We start from the raw sequence: 23190 nt of genomic DNA on the forward strand, positions 1-23190 counted from the left end.
GTGAGGAAAGATGTCCTCACCAAATACAAAAGCCAGAAGGGCCATCCATTCATCATCCATGGGCAGCTAATAACATGGCTTCTGCGTGTCGGTCCCTGCACTGGAAGCTGCGGGTATAGAGCGGTGAGCAAGACAGACCTCACACCAGACCTCGGGGGCCTATGGTCCAGCTAGTGAGAGGATCCATTAGCAATCAAGTGGTTCTTTATACTACAAGCATGGCTTATATATATAATATATGTTATATTATATAATATATATGCCAAAACATATGATATCTATGTGTCATATTATATAATATATATGCCAAAATATACTATATAATATATAATGTATATATTAAATAATTATATATTATATTATTATATATTATTATTTTATATAGAAATATATTATTATATTATATAGTATATATTATATAATTATATAATATATTATATATATTATGTTATATTATATTGTATTATATTATAATGAATGAATGAATTTGCAAATGAAGAAACTATGGCTCCACTGTAGATGTGAATTGCCCACACAAGTCAGCAACTGTGGAAAAAATTGTAGGTTGTCCCTCAATATCTCTTTGCCCTTTCACACATGGCGAAAGACTACATTCCCAGACTCCCTTGCAGGTAGGTGTGGCCATGTGATTAAATCCTGGCTGATGGGATATCAATGGAAGTGATGCGACCACTTTCTGGGTTGTGCCTTTAAAAGGAAGGAGAAGGGTTCCTGCCCCCTCCCCTTGTCCTCCTTCTGCTGATTGGAACGTAGACAGAAGGGTTGGAGGTGGAGCAGCCATCTTGGGCCACAAGGGGGAAGATGGCAGAGCAACAAGATAGAAGGAACCTGGATCTCTTGTGATTGGTGAAGCCACCATGCCAGCCTTAACTGCCAAGTATACTTTAACGTGAGGGAGAAATAAGTTCTGTTTTATTGAAAACACTATTGTTTTGGGTCTCTATTATAGGTGTCAAGCCAATGTCCTAAAAATATAGCAGCAGAGCCAGCAGCAGAAGCCAGGCTCCTTGATTTTCCCCACTCAGGTCCTTTCCGTAATCCACCCCCCCCCCATATATTTTATTTTCTCCCACATGTTTTCTTGTTCATGACCTGATCTGTTCCTCACAACAACTCTGTGAAGTCCATAGCAGAGACAGGATGTCCGTGATGTTCACTGGGCAGAGAGGGAACCCAGGAGGTGAGAATGGTAGGTGATCTGCCCTGAGGCACATGGGCAGAGTTATTCCCATCTCTTGGATGGGGCAAGTGGGCTCAGAGATGTCATTTAGTTCTGCCTCCATGTCTGCCTCCTAGTCTAGGGTCCTACCCAGCCTTTGGTGCTGTCCCTTATTGTACCCTGGGCACCTTTGCTCTCATCCCCACTTCTCAAAATACAAGTGAGGTGGAAGTTTAGCAGAGAGAAGCCTCCGCATTGTGACAGCCTCGAGCCCTCCCAGCCTCCCGTCCCACCATGCAAGCACACACTAACACACCAACCAGAGGGGGCACAAAGATGGAGTCCAGCTGGCATGGGGGGCCAACACCACCTCTCCTTCTGTGGCTGCTTATCCCCTTCCAGCAGGCCCCCCTTCAGCCCAGACCAACAAGGCCAGTAATCCAATCACTTGTCTGCTCCCCTGTCCTGCATCTCTGCACTTGTAGGTCCTGAGCACATGCCCCGTACCCCTGTATCCTGTAGCGAATGCTGCGAGAGCCCCATCCATAGCCCCTCAACACCCACCTTCTCCATATGTGTCCAGGCCTCCTACTGCAAAGCACATCTGATTCTCTGCTTAGGAAACATGCTTGACCTATGCAGAGGACGGGCTGGAGCATGGGAGCAACCCTCACCAATGACAAACAGGGGCCAGCGGGTGAATGAATACCTCCCTTCCCTTGGCTCTCAGGAATCCAGCAGGATGGGGCCCAGGTGCCCACAGCAGTCACATGCTCGTCGATGCACCTGCAGTGTGTGGGAGGCCTTCCCTTTTCGGCTTCGCCTTCCCACTCCTCTACTGTGCTTCCTGGGACCACCTCCTGAAAAAGCCACTTGCCCTCAAATTCTTATCTCACGTCTACTTCTGGGGGAACCGAACCTACAACACGTCCTATCCTCGCGTGCCCCGTACACACGAGTCCCATGCACCTCTTTCTGAGCCCACCTGTGCTGCACGTGGTACACAGGTGTCCTACACATACCTGTCCTCGGCCAGGTACCCAGTACACAGTCCTACATCCTAGGTCAGGCAAGCGTAGCCCCTGCCCCCGATGAGGCGGTAGAGACTCTGGTGAAGCCGAATGGGACAATGGGAAGAATGTCCTGGACCCCAGCTGGACATGGGTGTGACTCTGAGGCAGCTCCAGTTCCCTCCCCTGGTGGATGAGCCCCACGTGACTAAGCTGTCATGGGCGCAGGGGAGCTAACCCAAGTGGTGTGCAGCACGGGGAGAGGTGGCACAGGGGAGGGGCTCCAGCAAGCCCCCGCCTCCTTTCTTCATGCGCCCACTATCTCCCAGGGGGTGCTTTAAATCCAGGGAACCCCGTGCCAATTCATTTCCTCTGATCCCTGAACCATGTCCCATTACCATGACATTAGAGTCTCTCGGTAAGAGCATCAGCGCGCCAGGAAAACCAGATGGGCGAGGTTGGGACCCGAGGGTAAATATAAAACAAGTGAACATACCCAAACACCAGAACTCAGCAGGATGCCCAGAGACAGATGAAAGTGAACGGGGTGGGGGACAGTGGGCATGTGGCCGATTAGTGCTAGAACTTTAGGTCTGCCTGACGTCCCCGAATCAACCTGGAAGCCAGAGGTCCTTGGCTCTGCTTGCACTTCTACTAACCCTCAGTGTAGCCGTAGATCGATCTCTTTTCTCTTTGGCACTCAATTTTTCCAAATGTAAAAATGGGAATAATATCAATAACTCGGAAATTTTACATGTGCTTTGAAAATTATGATGGGACCCAGCATGGTGGTTATGGGCGCTGAGTTGAAGTTTGGATTTTTTTTTTTTTGAAGATTTTATTTATGTATTTATTTATTTTAGAGAGAAAGGAGAGTGCACGGTCACTCCAGAGTGGTGGTGGGGGGCGAGAGGGGTAGAGGGGGAGGGAGAAGAGAATCTTAAGCAGATTCTGTGCTGAGCCTCAAGTTTGACAGAGAGTTTGATCTCATGACGGTAAGATCATGACCTTGAGATCATGACCTGAGCTGAAACCAAGAGTTGGACGCTTAACCGACTGAGCCACCCAGGCCCTCCTGAGGTTTGGATTTGAATCCGAGGTCTGTGGTATACTGACTGTGGGCAAGTAATTAACTTCTCTGTGCCTCAGTTTCCTCAGCTTAAAATGGGGATAATAGCACCTATATGATAAGGTGGTTAAGGGATTAAGTGGGCTAATATTTGTAAAGCACTTAGAATAGTGTCTGGCATATGGGGAAGTTTATGTAAGTGTTTGTCAAACACACAACTCGTTACTATTACTTTATCTCTGTTTAAGTGTTGTTACCTCTTCCAGGAACACTTTTCCTTTCTCCATCCTCCTTCATGTAGCAAAACCTCAATCTTACCTGGGTTATTCTTTCATATCACCCTCCTGGACACACTGTTTCCAGAGTTTTCTCACTTGGAACACAGGGGGGTGGATTGGATCTGTATTTTTCAAACTTCAGCCACTCACGTACCTCTTTCTCAATTTTTGCCTACCACTTCTACTTTGATTTACTTATATTTGTCTTTAAACTGATCGTATTAGATAGGAATAGTTCCTCTGAGTGACAGAAAATCCCAAGTAATAGTAGCTTATATAACATAGGAGTTTATTTCTCTCACAAATAAAAGTATGGGAAACTATCCTAAGCTGGTTGTCCCATGGTCATCTGGGATCCAGATTCCTTCAATTTTGTTGCTCCTCCATCCTAACGTGCTTCCACCTCATGGTCCAACATGCTCCAGCCATCAGGTCTGCATCCTGGTAGCAGGAATAACAAAAGAAGAGAAGGAGAGCATATCCCCTTCCTTTAAGAACACTCAATACATTTTGCCCACACACCACCTCCTCTGTCAGTCTAACGGCTTACTGTTACACTTGGTCACACCTAACTGCAAGGGAGGCTGGGAAATGGAATCCTTATTTCAAGGGCACTGTGCCAGGTACTGATCAGTGGGAGAGAGGGAGAGGAAATATTAGAGGAAACCAGCAGATTACGTTGCCCCAATTTTGTAGAGACTCATATAGTTTTCTCTCTCACTCTAAGCAATAATATCCATGATATCTCTGATTTCACGGGCTAGTTATGTTTTTCTAAAATACATTAAAATAAATACATATATACATATAGGCGTGTGTGTATAGGTACAGATATCAATATATGCTAGAGGGTGGGAGACAGCTCCGGTCCCCAGTGACCCAGGCCTCTGCTTGTTCATACCCTTATGTAGACCCCTCCCCTTGAATCTGGACTGAACTGTGACCTGCAGTAAAGCAACAGAATGCAGCAGAAGTGACACTACGCCTGTTTCAACCCCCAGCCTTTGTTTTTTTTTCTTAAAGGTTTTATTTATTTATTTTAGAGAGAGAGAGAGAGCAGGGGGAGGGTCAGAGGGAGAGGGAGAGAAAGAATCCCAAGCAGACCCTGTGATGAGCACGGAGCCCAACACAGGGCTCCATCTCACAACCCTGAGATCATGACCTGAGCTGAAATCAAAAGTCGGATGCTTGGGCACCTGGGTGGCTCAGTTGGTTAAGCGACTGCCTTCGGCTCAGGTCATGATCTTGGAGTCCCGGGATCGAGTCCCGCATCGGGCTCCCTGCTCGGCAGGGAGCCTGCTTCTGCCTCTGACCCTCCCCCTTCTCATGTGCTCTCTCTCTCATTCTCTCTGTCTCAAATAAATAAATAAAATCTTTAAAAAAAAAAAAAAGTCGGATGCTTAACTGACTGAGCCCCCAGGCGCCCCTCAACCCCCAGCTTTAAGAAACTCCCACAGCTCCTTCTTTTGTATCCTGGGGAAAGTTGAGTGCTATATAAAAACTGTGACCACCTCGAGACCATCATTGTGTGAGGAAGCCCAAGCTAATTACCCAGAGACCACGTGGAAGAAAACAGAAAAGCCCAGCTGACAACTGACAGCGAGAACCAGGTCCCCATACATGGCCATGTCTGAGCTTTTCCAGCCAATTCCCAGCACTATGGACCACTCCAGCTGACGCCGTGTAGAGCAGAACTGAGCTGTCCCCGGCGAGCCCAGCCCAAACTGCAAACTGAGCAAATAAATGGTGATTTTCTTTTAGGCTGTTAAGTTTTGGGGTGGTGTGTTATGCAGCAATATATAACCAAAGCACATTTATCTGTATAACAACTAAAATCATGTTATGCATCATTACTCTTGGAAAATTCTGGATTAAGTGACGCTCTAATGTTCTAGAAGAGCGTGAGCTCGCTCTCTCTCACACACACAGACTCAGACATCACCAGATAGATGCACAAGCAGGAAATTGATTGAAGACTTGTGGCATGCCAACATGACCACAACAACCTCCCAAATGGTCTCTGTTTTTTCTCTTGTCCCCTTGCACCTGGGAGCAGCCGAAGAGAGAACGTTTGCAAAATGCAAATCTGATCACGTCACTCCCCTGCTTATCACCCACTGCAGTGTGCACGAGGGGTCTCCTCAGGTTCAACTATACACTCACACTCAACAGATGACCATAAGCCACACTTGGCGTTGACCTAGTCTGAAGGCTATCCGACAGGAACCTTAGCCTGCTAGCATGGCCCTCAATGAATGCTAGCACCAGGCACTTCTCTCAGTGGGGGGTCCTTCCTGCCGGCCAGCAGAGTAAAGCACGGGTTCAAGGAAATGGGATCCCATCAGTGGGTGCAGGAGCCATCCTAGCTTAAAAGCTTCATGCCCCATGGGAGCCCACATCTTTGGACCTGCCCAGTTACATGAGTCACTGTGCTCGGGAAGCCCACAGTATGATTTTCCACCAGGTATTTATTGTTCCTTCCAGTCCAGATGTAGGTTACCAATCTCTCGATCCTTGTTTTTTAAAAAATTATTTTTTAGAACAATTCTAGATTTATAGAAAAATTGGGAAGGTAGTACAGAGAGTTCCCATAGACCTGGCACCCAGTTTCCCCTATTATTAACATCTTACGTTAGTACAGGACATTTGTTACAATTAATGAACCAAAATGGATACATTATTATTAGCTAAAGCCCTTACTTATTCAGAGTTCCTTAGTATTTACCTAATGTCCTTTTTCTGTCCAGGATCCCACTGAGGATACCACGCTACATTTAGTTGTCACGTCCCTTTAGGCTCCTCTTGGCTGTGACAGTTTCTCAGACTTGCCCTGTTTTTGATGACTTTGACAGTCTTGAGGAGAACTGGTCAGGCATTTTGTATAATGTCCCTCAATTGGGATTTGTCTGATGTTTATCTCATAATTAGACTGGGGTTGTGGGTTTTGGGAGGAAGACCACAGAGGTAAAGTGCCATCCTCATGATAGCCTATCAAGGGTACATGCTATCAACATAATCTGACTGTTGATGTTGACCTTGACCACATGGCTGAGGTAGTCAGGTTTGTTACGTATCTCTCCTGTAAAGTTACTCCCTCTTCATACTGTGCTCCCTGCAGGTCACTATGCTCAGCCCACCCTTAAGAACTGGGGAGTTATGTTCCCCCCTCCTTGGGGATGGAGTATCCTATATATTTGGAATTATGCATGGGAGATTTATCTTTTCTCCCCCTCTTTTTCATTTGTCATACTTTAGGTTACAATCCAATATTATTTTATTTGACCAAAATTGTCCAGCCTTTGAAAGCTCTTTCAGGTGCTCCCAATGTCCTTTGACACACCCCCATCCTTGTGTGTGTGTGTGTGTGTGTGAGTGTATTGAAGGACTTCCTTCCTGGCACCCTAAGGCACTCCATGCTCATCTTGTATATGTCCTGCTCCAGTTCCAGAATCAGCTGTTTCTCCCTGGTTCCTTGTGTTGGTGGATGGTATTAGAAACCAAGTTTGGGTACCATGTGTGCTTGCTGCTGTCCAGTATCATTGTCTAGGCTCTCTGAGCTGATAGAGAAAGGAAATGTACATGTGTATACTAACCTGTGTGCATACACATATCTATAAATATTTCTGCATATAATCTTCTGCGTCTAAATTAAGCTAAACATGAGTTTACTGATATCTCCATTTTTTTTTAAAGATTTTATTTATCTGAGAGAGAGAGAGAGATAGAGAGAGCACAAGCAGGGGGAGGGGCAGAAGGGGAGGGAGAGGAACAAGGAGACTCCTTGCTGAGCAGGGAGCCCAGTGGAGGGCTAGATCCCAGGACGCTGAGATCTTGACCTGAGCTGAAGTCAGACGCTTAACCGCTTAACCACTTATCCGTCTGAGCCACCCAGGCGCCCCTGAAATCTCCGCTTCTAATCAATTACCATATGGATCATCCCAGCCTCTTCCTCAGGGGTCATTTTTATTATAGCAATGTTGCCTAGTAACATAGTGGACATATGTTATCTGTTTCCAAGGAAACAGAGCTAGATAGTTAACCAAAGGTCAAATTCTCATGCAAAAGTGGAAGAGGTTTTGTTAACCCTTCACTCACACGCATCAGTGGCTCCCACGGCTCTGTGGGTAAGAACAAACTCCGTGGCGAGCTCTGCAGCCACCTGGCTTGCCGACAGTCCAGCCTCATCTCCTCCCATGTTCCTCCACGGCAGCCACCTCTGCCAAGCCTCACACCGTCCTCCTTCTCTCCCAGGGCCTTTGCGCATGCCAGTCCCTCTGCTGGGCAGACCTCTTTTCCCTGCCCTCTTTATCTGGCTGCCCCTATTCATCCTTTGGACCTCAGCCCAATCCTTGCTTGGGCAGGGGAGCCATCCCCATCTCCCGGACTAGGTCAGCACCCTGCCGCAGGCTCGGCACAGCACTGCGTACTTTTGCTTTATGGCCTTTACTACGGAAGCAGTGTTACATTTTCTCACCCTTTCCTCCCACTAGAATACGAGCTTCTTGAGGGTAGGGCTGCAGTTTATCTAGTTAACCAGTATATGACAGGTGCTCAGTAAATATTGGCTCATTTGCTTCATTCTTCATTTATTTATTTTTTATTTTTTATTTTTTTTAAAGATTTTATTTATTTATTTGACAGAGAGAGACATAGCAAGAGAGGGAACACAAGCAGGGGGAGAAGGAGGGCAGAAGCAGGCTTCCCCGCGGAGCAGGGAGCCCGATGTGGGACTCGATCCCAGGACCCTGGGATCACGACCCGAGCCGAAGGCAGACGCTTAACGACTGAGCCACCCAGGCGCCCCGCTTCATTCTTCATTTAATAAATATTCATCAAGGGCCTTCTATGGGTTGGCCCCTTTTCTGGTCTCTGGGGATACAGGAGGGAGGGAGACAGGCAAAGCTTCTGCCTCTTGGTACCTACTTTTTAGTGGGTGTGACAAAAACAAATAAGCTCATGTCAGGAGTTGATAAATGCTATGGAGAAAAATTCAGAGTTAAGGAGTAAAGGGTGTTGGGGCACTGCTAGTTTTAAAAGGATGGTCTGGGAAGGTGTCTCCGAGAAGGGGGCATCTGACCAAGGACTTGAAGGAAGGAAGGGAGCGAGCCCTGGGGATATCAGGCAGAAGAGTGTCCTGGGAAGAAGGAACAGCAAAGGCAAAGGCTCTGAAGCAGGACTGCACACGCAGTGGGGGAACAGGGAGCGCTTTACATGGAGGTCTCAGCCAATCACCAGAGCCCCTACTACGTCCATTTCACAGATGAGAAGCTGGGCTCCAGGTGACACACGGCTGGGAGTGGCAGTGCCGGGAGGCACACGGGAGTCTGGGGTCACAGCTAGCTTCCCCTCAAGGTCCTGCGCAAGAGGCCAGCCTCTGAAGGCAGGGAGAGACTGAAGCCTCCCTACCCCCGAGGTCCCACCCAGGGCTCCACCACTCCGGCCTCAAAGGCAAAGGCACCCAGTTTCCAGGCCATCCTGGTTGACAAGGACTGCACAGGCCTTTGGAGCAGGACGTGTCAGGCTCTCCCATGAGGTGGCTGAGGAGCCAGGACAGGGCATCCTCTTCTGCCTATCCTTCCAGGTGGTGGACCCCGGCTGGTCTTCTGAAAGCCCCCCGAGCCCGCATTTTCATGATCCCACTGACAGAGGTGAGCGCTGAGGCTCACAGAGATGGGATGACCTAGCTGAGGACATGCAAGTGAGCTGGCCTCCAAGTCTTCGTGGAAACCCCACGATCTTCGGACCGAACTTGTCTCGGGGCTTGTCCTGGGCCTCCACAGACGGAGTGTCACCTACACTTTTGTGCTCTGGGCACCTCCCTTGATTCCACCTTAATCTGGGCCCTGTAAAGGAAACAGTGAGCGCCTACCCACCTCTCACCCTCACACACTGCGCTGGGCTCTAGGGGATCAGACCCCGGCCCTGGCCTCCAGGAGCGGCCAGTCGGATGAGGGAGGCTGACCCGCAAAGAAAATAACTTCCAGAGATCAGAGCGATAATGCTGGCAAAGGGCCAGCCCAGCTGAAGGGGCCCGAGGTCGGCTTCCCAGGGGAGGAGGCACTGCGGCTGGGCCTGGGAGGGCGACCGTGTGTGCGGCCATTGGCAATTCCCCAAGAGAACACCCACCTTGGACTGTGCACCCCACTGTCCCACAAAGAAGAACCGGGAAAGGGCGGGGTGGTGTTCGTCCGAAGCTTCCTTTCAGCCTTCAGGTGGCGCCCTTGAGCCACGGAGCCGCTCGCGCCTGGGAAGACTGTCCCGACCTAGGGACCTGGGAGAGGACTCGGGTCCCACTTGGGGGCTGTGCGTGTTGGACGGGGTGGGGGCGGAGGGAGCGACGCGGCTCCGTGCGGCAGGGACGTCCCAGCGGGGGATTTGGGGGTGGGGGAGAGGCAGGCGGCGGGGGAGGGGTCTCCCTCAGCACCCACCCCCGCGCCCCGCGCCCCGCCCCTGCACCCGGCCCCGCGGGCTCAGAGCTTCAGTTCCCCGAGCTGGCGCGCCGGCGGAACAGATAAGCCCTCCGGGGACGGGGAGGGGCAGGAGCCCGATCCCCCGCCGGCCCGACACCCAGCCTGCTACCCGCCTCCCGGTCCCTCCCCGCGCTAACTCTCCGGGCGCCCTCGCCGGCCGCGGGCGGAGCTCGATCGGCGGCGCTCGGAGCTCCCCGGCTCCCGCCCCTGCCCCTCCCTCCCCGGAGGCCCCAGCGGCCGCGGCCGTAGAGCCCCGCGCGGCGCCAGCAGGTACGTGCGCCTCCGCGGCGGTTCCGGGCCGGGCCGGGCCGGGCCGGGGAGGGGGCGGGAGCCGGGGAGGGCGAGGCCGTGGCGGCCGGGCCCGCGCGCGCCCGGGCTGCGCCGCAGCGGAGACACCGGCGGGCGGGCGCCGGTGCGGGGAGGCGGGCGGGCGCCTGGGGAGGACGCGCCCCTGCCCCGGCCCGCGGGCCGCCGGTGCCCGCGTCTCCCGCGCGCGGAGACGGGGAGGGAGGCCCGGCGCAGGTACGCGCGCGGACCGGGAACGGCGGGGGCCGGCGGGAGGCCGAGGGCCCCGGGCGCGGAGGGCCGGCGAGGGAGAGCTAGCCTGACCTCGCGGCCCGGCCGAAGGACACGCGGCGAGGGGAACCCGGGCGCACGCGGGTCCGCGGGGAGCCGGGCCTCCCTGGGCCGCCTGGCCGCCCTGCTACCCGCGCCGCCCGGCCGGGTCCGGCCTGGCCCGGCCCGGCCCCGCCGCGTTTGTGGTCAAGGGCAGGAGCAGGGGGTGTGAGGTGCGGGCAGGCGGGCGCGCGGGATGCGGCGGGCAGCCGGGGTGCTGGGGTTTTCTGCGCGGAACTTTGGGTATAACAGCGTGGACCGGCGTGTGCGTTTGTGCGCGCCCCGAGGCTTTGTGTACAACTCGTGAGTGTGTGTATCGATGGGGTTTTGTGAAGCTTCACCCACGGCCGCTGTGCGTCTCCCCGCGTGTTAGTGCGCGCGGGGTGGGGTGGGGTGGGGTGCTGGGCCCCAGGCGGGTCTCGGTGGGTGCCGTCCGGGGGAGAGTTCACTGTGTGTGCGTAACCAGCTCTGCCCCTTCCCGGGATGTGAGTCCCAGTGTGGTCTGCGGATCTTGGGGTCACACTGCGCCGCTTCCCATGTCTGTGGGCGCTGCCTGTGGTAAAGGTTCCTGGGGGGGGGCGGTGTGTGGATCTGGGCTGTGTCTTTCGGGTCCTGTTGGACTGCAGATGAAATTTGAGTGATTGGAGTGTTACTGGTAAGGTTGGCGGGGCCGCGGTGCGGTGAGCAGTGGACACCAGAGTCTTTGTCTGTTTGTTTCTGCTTGTGTGTGTGTGTGTGTTGGGGGGTGGGTAATTGGGCATGCCCTTGTATAACTGGTGGGGACTGGTGGGGATCTCTGAATCTGTGTGGAGACATCACAACTCTGGGTGACAGGGAGCCTCTTTTTTCTCTGCCCTTTTCCTAACTCTGGCATCCTAAGAAAAAGTTTTGGGTTCCTGCTAGGTGAAAGAAAGCCCTGCTCCCAGAATTTGGGTGCCCCGAGTTTCCTTGGGATATGGAGGTATCAGCATGCTGGTCTGGGAGGGGAGTTCTTTGGGCCACTCCAGGAGCTGAGTTCTGTGGAGGGTGCTGAAGATCTGGGTGGAGGGGGGGGGCACATCTGGACACCCACTGGGCAGGAATGGTCACCGCCCCTCCCTGTTTGTGGTGGCACTCAGGAAAATGCTTTTGGTGCCGAGAGTAAAAAAGCCAGCCAGCACACCATACCACACCTCTCCTCTCCGTTTACTGGAAAGTGGGGACAGCCTGGGCAGAGCCTGGCTCTGAGTAGGTAGCCCACTACCCCGGGTCGGGGGAGGGATTGTCTGCCTGGGCGGGTTGCCAAGCCCCTCCTGAGGGCTGGCTGTGTTCCGAGCCAGGGGGCTGGAACCGGGACGGAATTCAGACACATCCCTGCCCTCAAGCTGCTCCCTGTGGTCTTCAACAGTGGGACAAAGTAGAGTCTACCAGTGGGGGCTGGAAGAGCCAGGGAGGGAGGGTGGAATGATGCCACGGGTGCAGAGAATGCGGGTTTGTAGGTTTGTAGGTGATAACAATTCTTAGGGAAACTGTATTCAACTTCTGGCCCCCACATGCATGCCAGGGGTCCTGCCATGGTTTGTAAAGCAGAGGTAGTAATTCCTGCTCATGGGGCTGGTAAAGGTTGCAGGAGAGACTCCCGAGTGAAGTGCCTGCTATAGGGTGGGCGGGTGCTCAGCAAACGTTTATTAAATTGGAACTCGGGAAAGAGGGACGTGGTGGTAGGAATGGGTTGTAAGTGGAAACAGGCTTTGTACTCACATGAAAGGCCCTGTGTGTGCTAAGAGGAGGTATCTGCTGCAAAGTCCACGTTGGAGGGAAGATCAGAAAGATTGAACAATGTGCCTTCTTGCACTGAGGCTCTCTGAGTTTCATTCATTCATTCGTTCCATTCATTTGCACTTCATTTGCTCATATTCTTTCTCTCTCTCTCTCTCACATACACACACACACACGCATGCACGCACACACACAGAACCACAGGGCACGGGAGAATACACTCAGGTGTGGGAATGCAGATAAACATCTAGAATCGTATATATGTGTGTGTAGACATACCAGGGTGTGCGAGCCACTCTGTACCTGGGGGGTCTCTGTACAGCACGGGGACTTGGGTCTATGTGCCTGGGCCCTGGGTATATGTGCCCCCAGGACGTGGGTGTGTACAGGGAAGGGTCGGGAGTTCTAGATGCCAGGTGGGAGCTGGGAGCGGGGGCAGCACTGGATCTACCAAAGGGAGGACGCATCATCCACTCCGGCTGAGGGTGGTTGTGAGGGAATGAGGGCCTACGTTGGCCAGATTCTTCCATTTTGCAAGCGAAGCCAGGAATCCAGAGTTTAAAATGTAAAATCTTTTGCTTTTTATATATTGGCAACTACTTCAAAAATAAGTGAACAGACCAGAAACAACAAAAAAGCAAAACTTTGACGAGCCAAATATGGTCCATTGGCTGAAGCTGGCATTCTCTGACGGGAGTGAATGCACGCGTGCCGTCTGGGTGTGGGCGGGTGTGTTCAGATACTTGGGTGGGGTATCTCCTCTTTGAGCAGACACTGACCCCTTCCCCCCGCCCCCTCAGCTCCCCTTCTGTGGTTCCCATCCAGGTCCCCCCCATCTTCTACTTCCATAAAGGCATTGGGCTTTGACCTCAGTCATGGCTCTCAAATGGGCTCCTTCCTCTTTGCCCTCTCAGCCACCATCCCTCCACCCCTGACCACAGCAGATCCCTCCCTGGACCCCTGACCTCCGCTCTCCTCCTTCCAATTCTGTCTTCCATGGAGGAAGGAGCCCGAGAGAGCTTCCTGAAATCTAGGCAGATCAGCACTCTCTGTGCCCACACCTCGCCTCCCTGGCTCCTTGGCCTGGCCTCCAGAGCCCTTTGAAAGCTGGTCCCAGCTGACCTCTGAGGCACCCCTCTCTAGAATGCCCTCACCCCCCACCCCCCACAGCTGGGGGATTTCCCACTCATCCTCTGAGGTCTGGTTCAAATGCCACCAACTCCTAGAAACTTCCTTGACTTTCTTCTCTTTGTCCCCACACCATCGTCATCATCTCTGCCCCTCCCCGTGCCCGCAGTCACCCTCATTTCATCATGACAGTGTCCATTAATTGAACTGGCTGGGGCCTCACATTATTTTATGAAATCCCCGCATCAACCCTAGGAGGGAGGCGTTTCACTTATTCCCATTTAACAGATGAGAACATTGAGTCTGGAGGGGTCACCTCACTTGTCCAAGTTCGAGTGGTGAAGCTGGGATTTGAACCTGATAGCCACTGTCTGAATGATAACTTACTGAGCACCTACTGTTCTGAGTCCTTTATATGGATGATCTCAATCCCTATGCCAGTCCCATTAAGTAGGGAGGAGTAGTGTTATTGTCACTTAATAGACAGGGAAACTGAGGCCAGAGAGGATAAGTAAATTGCCCAAAGCCGCGCGCCAGCCGGTGGTGAAGCAGGGTCCTGGCCTGGATTGGATGGCACCACTCTGTCATTGTCTGAGTCCCCATCTATCCCCACCTCCGTCTGGCAGGCTCCCCCAGGTGGGAACTGTGCCTGGCCGCCCTCACACAACCGAGGTCTGGTGCCAGCAGGCTCCTGGTAGAGGTTTGTTAAATTCGACTTTCTCTTTTCTCTTCTAGCTGCCAAGAGGCCAAGGGATGAGCGGGGGCCTTCCTTCCCAATGGCATCTCCCCCCGGCCTGGAACTGAAGACACTGCGCAATGGCCCCCAGATCCCAAGGAGACCAGCTCCTCTGGGCCCGGCGGCTCTGCCCAGGGAGGGTGTGGAGAATGTCTGCTTTTCCTCAGAGGAGTGCGAGACTCATTTCCAGAACCCAGGGGACACCAGACTGGGCAGATCCCCCAGCACCCCCGGAGGGGGGTTCCCCTCACGGCCCCGATCCCAGCGGGACGATCTCTCCCTGCGTTCAGAAGAGGGGCCAGGCCTAGAGCCCGTGAGCCGCCCGGTGGATTATGGCTTTGTTTCTGCTCTCGTTTTTCTGGTGAGTGGGATCCTCCTGGTGGTGACAGCATACGCCATCCCACGTGAGGCCCGAGTCAACCCTGACACAGTGACAGCGCGGGAGATGGAGCGGCTAGAGATGCACTATGCCCGCCTGGGCTCCCACTTGGACAAGTGCATCATCGCGGGCCTGGGGCTGCTCACCGTGGGCGGCATGCTTCTGTCAGTGCTGCTGACGGTCTCCCTGTGCAAGGGCGAGCTGTACCGCCGGCCCACCTTCGTCCCCGGCAGGGGCTCCAGGAAGACCTACGGCTCCATTAACCTGCGCATGAGGCAGCTCAGTGGGGATGGGGGCCAGGCCCTGGTGGAGAACGAAGTTGTCCAGGTCTCAGAGACCAGCCACACCCTCCAGGGGTCTTAAGTAAGAGCCCACCCTGTGTGGCTGCTTCAGCTGCAGGGCTCCAAGGCCGCCGAGAGCCTGGGGTTGCAGACTGAGCTCCACGGAGGGCCCTGCGGAAGGAGCCTTGGGTGGGTGCTGGAGGGGGGAGTCCCGGGGCCAGGCCCAGGCGGCACGTGGGAGAGCGGTTCCCAGATCTGTTTGCAGCTTGAGGTTTTGCCTAAGGTTTGTTTGGAGGATGGCTTCTGCTGCTAAAAATACAAAAATTTGGAAACCACTGCCCTTGGAGGATGAGGTTTCTTGGCATTTCCGAGGATTGAGAGCCCTTCGAAAGGCTGCCCATTCTGTTCCTCATGCCTTGGGGAATTCCGGGATCTCTGCGGTCCTCATCAGCCAAATGTGGGTGCTGGGCGACCTTGGAGGGACCCCCTTTCAGCCCTGACCATCTGTTGGGAGGTGGCTTCCCGACGACAGGAGAAATCCACACTGAGGTGACTGTCCCCTCTCCAGGCCTCAGTCCCCCTGCCTGTGAAGTGAGAGGGTTGGACTGGATGATCCCCAGGGCCCCTCCAGTTCTGCCTTAGGAATGGGAGCCCAGTAAATCTCTGCTTCTGGCCACTCTTACAGGAAAGGAGGGTGTCCGGCAGCTGCTCACCATTCTCGGTGCCATTTTCTGGCCCGGCTCTGGTGCCCCCCACTGTCATACATGTAGCAGCCCACACAGTCCTGCCAAAGAGCCCCCTAAGTCCCCTGGTTTGGCTGGGTTCAAGTCCAGAGTTGGCTACGGCCTGATTTGGGTCTTGGGATCGAATCACCTGCAGTGACCAGATCTCAGCACATATCTTGCAAGGTCAAGTGCACAGACAAGAGGGCTCTTTCATACAAGAAAGGGTGAGGGCTTTGTTGTATTTCCGTGGACATGATGTGGGCTTCCAGTACCTCCCCCTTCTCAATATTATGTCTCTGGGCCTCACCTTATTCAGGTAGCAGGAAAAAAATGTTTTTAATGCTGAATTTGTAACCTCCCTTCCCCCCCTTAGCAGTAAAGCGAGCCCCAGTGTATGTGGGGAGAAATCAGGCACGTTCTGGTGGCCTAGAAGCTCCTAGTGACCACCGTGTGTTCCGTTTTTTCCTGTGGCATGTTTGCAGGCTCCGTCCAGACTCTCTTCAACTAGTGACAAGGAAAGGAAGTGGGCCCTAGGGGGCAGGGAGATACAGGTCCTTGAGGACTGGGGGAGGCATTGCCCGGTGTGAACGGCCCTCGGGGGCTTGGAGAGTACGTGCCTTCTAGGCCCCACTGGTGTGAAGACTCTGAAGGCATCATTTCTGTGAGCCCCCGACCCCACGCAGGTCCTACTCACTCCATCTCAGTTGGCCAGGTGGGCCCTGGATCCCAACTGTCCCTTGGAGGTGGAGGGTGGGGTGGGAATGGGGTCTGTAGGCTATAGAGCCGTCCTGATTAGCTGTAACCCGAGCCTTCGATCCGGCGAGCGGAACATCTGGGCAATGTAACGTCACAGCTGCTAGGACAGATCAAATATCTGCTCGTGCTGGCAGGTTTTGCCAGGAGTAGAGGGTTGGGGGAGGACTGGAGGGGACAAGGGCTGTTCAGCGTGGCCTGCGGGGTTCCGTTCCTGGCGTTGAACGGGTGCGGTTTGGAAAAGAACAAAGCCTCAAGTGGGTAAAAGATGCACAAGTCAGGGCTTCCCTGATGTGTCGCTTGCCCCCACCCATGCTCCAGAGGACTGGATGCACAGAGTGGCAGGAGCCGTTCTAGGTAAACTACAGTCGAGTGGAACATCCCAAATGATGGGCTGAGGCCTTTCCAATCCCTACAGTGATGATAACACAAATACTGGAACAAGCCATATGGACTACCATGACGGCGGGGGGCTCATTTGACTCCAACCTGTTGAGTGGTGCATCTGGGACCATCAATGCCTATCAGTTTAAAGGCAGTGAATTGTATTTAGGGGCTAAATCTGTTGGAAGATGGAATCCCGGGAATCCCAGGTTTGCTCGAAGCCAGAGAAGCCTGCTTTGCATCTTCCTGCAGAAACTCCTTTAGAAAATGTGTACAATGGATCGAGGCAGTGATGACCTCGTCAGTAAATTAAGAAAACTTGAGCGATGCCAAAACCATTTCCCCAAGACTGCAGCTGAGCTCTCCCAGCCGGTGGGGCAGAAACAGGTTTAGGAAGGAATCGGAGGAGCATGGCGCAGGGTGCCGAGAACTTTCTTTGTAGGTTTTTTTGGGGGTAGGTGTGATGTGGTCCCAGGGGCCCTGTGGTCACTGGAACGTGCCTCACGTGCAGGAACTGCCTCTCCTACCCGACATGCTACTGGGGTCCCCCAAACCTTGCTTCCCTAGTGTGTTTGATAGCCACTTTGGAGTTGGTAAACCTGGCTTTGAATCCAGGCTCTGTGACCTTGGGCAAGCTACTCCACCTCTGTTGTCTTCTCTGTCTGTGAAGCAGGAGAGGTATGAGGTCCAGTCACTAAGAGCCCTCCTTCCCCACTTCAGTTAGGGATAACTGGATTAGGCCTGAAACCTCGGGGCCCACATCCTGCCTGCCTTCTCTCATACCTCTCATCCTACCCATGAGCACATCTGGTTGGTTCTACATTAGGAATCTGCTCCCTGCCCAGTCGTCGGCCACAATTACCTGCTCCACATTGCACATTGCTATTCTAATTTCTCTCCTGTCCACCCTCTGTGCCCAGTTCATCTTCCACTTTGCAGCCAGACAGATTTAATTGGGTCAGGTCACTCCTCTGCTCAAAACCCTCCTATGACTCCCTCTCACTCTGGACAAAAGCCAAAATTCTCCCTCTGACCAGAGGTGGATGTACTGTTCAGGCCCCTCACTCGCCCCAGGCACCTTCCAAAGCCCTGAGTCAAAATTTTATTGGTAATTTTGATTTTTTTAAAGGACGGCCCCTTAAATTGCATAAATTCAGGTCCCCCTAGATGTGGGTCCATCCCCCACGGTGGCCCATGAAACCCTACACGATCCGGCCCCTGTGGCTCTCTGACCTTATTTCTCACCCCTTGCCTCTTTGTTCACTCCAGCCACACTTGTCTCCTTGCCGTTCCTCAACCCTGCCAGGCACACCCCCCACCTCAGGGCCTTTGCACTTGCTGCTCCTTCTACCAGGAAGGCATTTCCCCTTAATAAGTGCAAGGCCCACTCGCTCACCTCCTTAGGGGCTTTATTCACATATCACCTTTTCAGTGAGTCCCCTGCTGACCGCCTATTTAAAATTGCACCCTTCCCCCATCTCAACCTCATTCTCTCTTTTCCTTCCCTGCTTTATTTCTCTCCAGAGCACTCATCGCCACTGCTGTGTTTTATACTTACTTATTGTCTCTCTCTCCCACCACCTCCCCCACTGGATTGCAAGCCACACGAGGGCCCAGGGCTAGAACAGTGCTTGACACATGGTAGGTGTTCTGTGTCGAATGAATGAATGTAACCCAAGCTTCTCTGTCTGCTGCACTGCACTCAGGCCCTCCCTGGGCAGGGTCCCAGAGACCGGCAGGCCCTGCCTCACCCCCTGGAACCCCCTCTAGGGGTGGGAGATAGTCATGCAGAAGACCCTGTGGCTGGAAGTAGGGACAGAGTTTGCCCCTGGGACCTGAAGTTGGAGCTTGGGAACCCATTTGCCTTCCTCTCTCAGGCCCTTGGTACTGCTTCATGTGGGAGAGGTAGAGAGCTTTTTCCTCCGATGGAGGAAGGCGGTTCTTCCCCAGCCTTGTTGGAGATGGGTTCCAGCTAGTCTTGGGGGACATTTACTGGATATTTAGGAGCCTGTGAGATACACCAGCCTGATTCTCTCTTACTCAAGAATCTTGAGTGCCCAGGCCTGGGCCTTTGAAACAGTGTCTATCCTCACCTCTGTTCACTGACCCCCCAGGCATCCTGTGAGTCTTCAGGCTGAAAATACCTGCTGTCTGAGATTCTACCGTGATTGCTCCCTTCCTTGAGAATAAGCATGACCTTCTCTGGGATTCTCTTTAAAACGTCCCCCTCGGTACATGCACACACCTACACCTACACACGTGCAGGAGCACATACTTGTGCATGCACGTGTGGGCGTGTGCACACGCGTACACACGACTTTCTCTTGTCTGACCTAGCTCAGAAGCCAGGACACATCCTCTTTTGAAGCAGCTCCAAGCCACGGCAACGTCTGGATTATTGAGAACGTATTCTCTTTCTCCAGAAGTCACAAGCCTTGCAGTTCCCAGGATGCTAACCTCACAGCAATAGTCAAGTTTTCCCTGTCCAGGTGCTGCTGGTGTCTCTATCCTTCCTGCTCCCCTGTGGGGCCGAGGGGGAAAGATGTCTGTGGAGTGTTTCCACCTGGCATTTGGGGAGGAGACTGTGTGGTCCTGCCTGGGGACCAGATGAGCTGGGTCCTGCAAGTCACCCCTTCCCTAGGGGCCTATGGGCCAGTCACTGCCTCTCTGGTCCTCCAGAATGAAATTAGAAACCTTCCCACTCTGCCTTGTCTGGGGACTGAGGAGATCAGGAAACACAAGCAGAGGGCATTCCAAAGTAAAGAGCATGTTACCCTGTGTCTGGAGAGCTTTGGAGGGGCAGAAGGAGAGGGGGAGGGGGGCATTATGAAGCCATAGGAGCTGGAGTTCTGTCTACGGGTTCTGTCTGCGAGGGAAGTAGGGTGTTGGTGGCACTGACAAAGTCAAGGAGATGCCCTCCATCTGGGCCTGTTGGTTTCTCTGGGAGAGAGTAGACTCCTCTTGATCTCACCAAGGAGGTAGATTTCAGCTAAGGGAGGGAGAAGCTTGCTGAGACCTTGTCCTGGCTGGAGTGGCAGGGAGCTCCTTGTTAGTGCAGGTATGTTAGATTACTGGTCAGGTGTTGGGTATCTTTAAGGACGGAGCATAGTAGAGTTGGGGAGGATTTCATCAAGAGGCTCCCCCAGCTTCCAACCCCCATTCTTTAAGGAGAGCCAACATCCCAATGGCCAGAGCCTGGCCCTCTGTATTGTCTTGTCTTTGGCCCAAATACCCTCCTCCCCAGATCATTCCTCTTCCTGGGTCAGGTCATCCAGGAGCAAATGAGAAGGCCCAGGGTATCTGAATGGTGCAGCAGGTGGCAGGGTTATTGCCTTCCTTTTCCCAGGAGGCCTTGCACTTCTGAGCTTTGTCCCTACTCAAATTTCAGAGGTTTGGGGGCAGGGCCCCTCATGGAGGGGGTTGACTGAGATGGCCCATCCGGTAAGAGTATACGGGAACTGGCTCCGGAGTCTGATTACCAGGATGCTTGGTGGATGTCTAACGTCCCCAAGCCTCTGGTTTCCTCATCCATAAAACAGGCTGCTAATAACAGCACCTTCCCCAGAAGGCATGGCGAGCATTAAATGAGACACCTGTAAAGCACTTAGCCAATTTGTATTGTAAAGCCAATACGACTAGCTATTCACATTCATTCATTCGCATCTAACCAGCATTCTTCCTTGAGCAAGACACTGGGGGGACACATGGCCCCTGCCCCTACGTTAGTCACAGACTGCCTGGGAAACAGGACAGTGCACATCAGGCTGTGTGTGTGTGTGTGTGTGCACATGCACGAACAAGTGTGCGGAGGAAGTATCTGATTGAGTTGGGTCAGAAAAGGCTTTCCTGGAAGGGATGACGACTAACAGGAATCTTAAATAGGGAGGCAGTGTCTGATATGAAGAGTGTCTGACGTGGGGAACAGGAAGGGTATACTGGGCAGGGGACCAGCATGAGCAGAGGCTTAGTGGCATACAAAGCCTGGGGTTTACCGGGGAGGGGGAAGTGAGGGAAGGGGGTCTGGAGGTTCTGTGCTGGAGTGTTGCAAGGAAGCATGCTGAAGGGCAGGCATGTCATCATGGGGTGACCACAGTCCTCAGCTCACAGAGTCGTTATGAGGACTCTTGAGTTTGCACTGTATAGGACAGGGCACGGGGCCTGGTACACGGAGAGAGCTCACTGCCGACCATCGTGACCACCTGCAGACGTGTGTGGCAGGAAGACTCTTCTGATGGCAGATGTGTTGTAGGGGTGACACTGGCACTGGGAGGCCAGCCCATGGGACTGTGGTCTCCAGCCGCAGCCAGAGGACATGACCTCGACCTCCAGGCTCCGGCTCGGCAGCCCATTCCTTCTGCACCCTCAAGCTGCCAAGGACAGGTGCTGGCTGCTGCTCACCTGGGCCTAGGGGGAGGTTAGCGAGTGGAAGGATCTTCTGGCAGGGAAGCTGGCCCCAGGGGAATAGGGAGGGCAGGGGAAGAAGGGGCTGCCATGCCAACCTCTTCCCCGGGGGGTGGGGCATCAGGACCAATACTGACTTAGTGTCAAGGGCATTCAGAAAAGGCCGTGTCCCTCCCTCTCCCAGCTCTTCTCCTCCTCCTCCAGTCTCCCTAACTTCCTCTTCTTTGGCTCCTTTCTTCGTGTCCACATTTTCTTTCACTGAAGCCACTCCTGGGGTTTAGGGGTCCACAGGTGAGTTGTTACTATTGCTGACTCCCTTTGAACCCCTGACTCCCCTCCTGAGAGTCCCCACCCTCTCCCATCACAGATGAAAGCAGAGCCCACATGTCCATGCCTGCAGGGCTCAGCAGGTGACATTCACGAAGGAAGCAGGAGGCCGTGGTCAGTGGTGGCAGCATTAAAGGGGCGCTTGCTTCAGCTCTGGCTGGCTGGTGCCCTGTGGTGGATGGGCTTAGGCTTGCCAGAGCTCCTGATCGGTCAAGAGCAACTGGGCATCTGGACATTGTGGGTAAAAGGATGCTGATAGGGATTATCCCACAGCCTGAGAACTGTGAGGCGAAACGGAGGACACGGGAGTGTCTGATGAGATGCCGCCCACCGGGCCCAGATATCCGCCCCCCGCCCCCTGTCCGGGGCTTACTAAGTCACTCCGAGAGGTCGGTGGACCGACCTCTGCCTCTTGGCTGGAGTCTGGAAGTGCAAGGCCTGCAGACCACCTGAGTGCTGGCCATCCGAGATCCTTCATTCATTCTTTCAATAAAGATTTGAGCACCAATTCTCTGCTAGGTTTGGAGATACAGTACTGAACAGATGAAAAACGTAGAGAGTACTCTGGAGAGGGCTTGAGATATATCTTCTGGAACTCAGGAGGTGTTTGTGAACGAGTAAATGAGGTCTGTTTCTGCCCTGGAAAATTTCTGATGTGGGAGGCCATGAAGTGGCCTGTGCTGGCTTGAAGGGACAGTGGTGTTGGGGAGGAAAGGCAGTCCTGCCTTCCCTCCTGGTGTTCTGAGGCCCGGAAAGGTAGGCACATGGAGGCCCCCATGGCTGGAGGGGCCCCGAGTGTTGGTGTAGGGAGGGGAGGGGAGGCTGGAACTGGGGGGGGGGGCACAGGTGGCTGTGAAGCCGGCACACTGATTCGAGAAGCAGATGGGCTGTGAGCCTCTGGTGGACTAGACGGAAGCTCCCATCCTATCTGAGGGTCCAGGACAAAGCTCTCATCACCCCCCCAAAATGACACCTGTTGTCACCTGGGGACCCCAGCATCAAAAACCCCACCCAAAGCACCTAGTATGAACTAGAGCAAGAGCGCCTCCCCCCGACCCCATCCGCATCAGGCCAGTGAAGAGATACTTCACTTCTCTGTTTTCCTTCTCCTCATCCTACCACAGAGGAGCAGCAAAGGTCTAAAAGAGGTCAGGGGAGACCTCTTGCAACTGCGGTTCTAACTGGACTGGACCGAGTCTGAGAGTCAAAGAAATCAGTAGTTATTGCTTGGGCTGTAGAAGCGGAGATGAGAAAGGGGGCATTGACAGAGGTCAGCTGGATGAAAGAAAACACTTCCTGTTTGTACCTTTCATTGAACCAGTTATGCATTACACACGTCAGTCATCCCATTTGTAAGTGAAATACTGTGTTCTCTCTCTGCCGGGCACTCTTCTAAGCATTTGCCTCTAGTAGCTCATTTAAACCTCACAACCACCTTGCAGAGTAGGTGCTGTCATTACTCCCATCGTACAGATGAGGAAGCTGAGGTTAAGTGACTTGCCCAGGGTCACACAGGCTGGTGCCCCGCAGAGTCAAGACTCAAATTTAATAATATGCCATCATGCCTCTTATTACATTTAATAACATGCGGGCAAGAGCATGTTGGTGGGTGGATCTGGGCCGTGGGCTGCCACTTCGAGGCCTGTAGTTCCAGTGTGTTGGGAAGCTCTGTGGGGGAGAGGCGGAGGGCGGGGGG

General features: G+C 53.5%; 1 protein-coding gene across 1 annotated transcript; it reads left to right on the forward strand.

Annotated features, from left to right (window-relative positions):
- Window positions 1-10196: 10196 nt before the first annotated feature.
- Window positions 10197-15240, forward strand: TMEM74B (transmembrane protein 74B). The gene is made up of 2 exons (XM_081833014.1): window positions 10197-10277; window positions 14244-15240. The coding sequence occupies exon 2, from the start codon at window positions 14285-14287 to the stop codon at window positions 14984-14986; it is 702 nt and encodes a 233-aa protein (XP_081689140.1). The 5' UTR covers window positions 10197-10277; window positions 14244-14284; the 3' UTR covers window positions 14987-15240.
- The last annotated feature ends 7950 nt before the right edge of the window (window positions 15241-23190 follow it).

Source organism: Leptonychotes weddellii, chromosome 10, assembly GCF_054177405.1.
Source record: "Leptonychotes weddellii isolate Sample4059 chromosome 10, ASM5417740v2, whole genome shotgun sequence".
Classification (NCBI taxonomy): domain Eukaryota; kingdom Metazoa; phylum Chordata; class Mammalia; order Carnivora; family Phocidae; genus Leptonychotes; species Leptonychotes weddellii.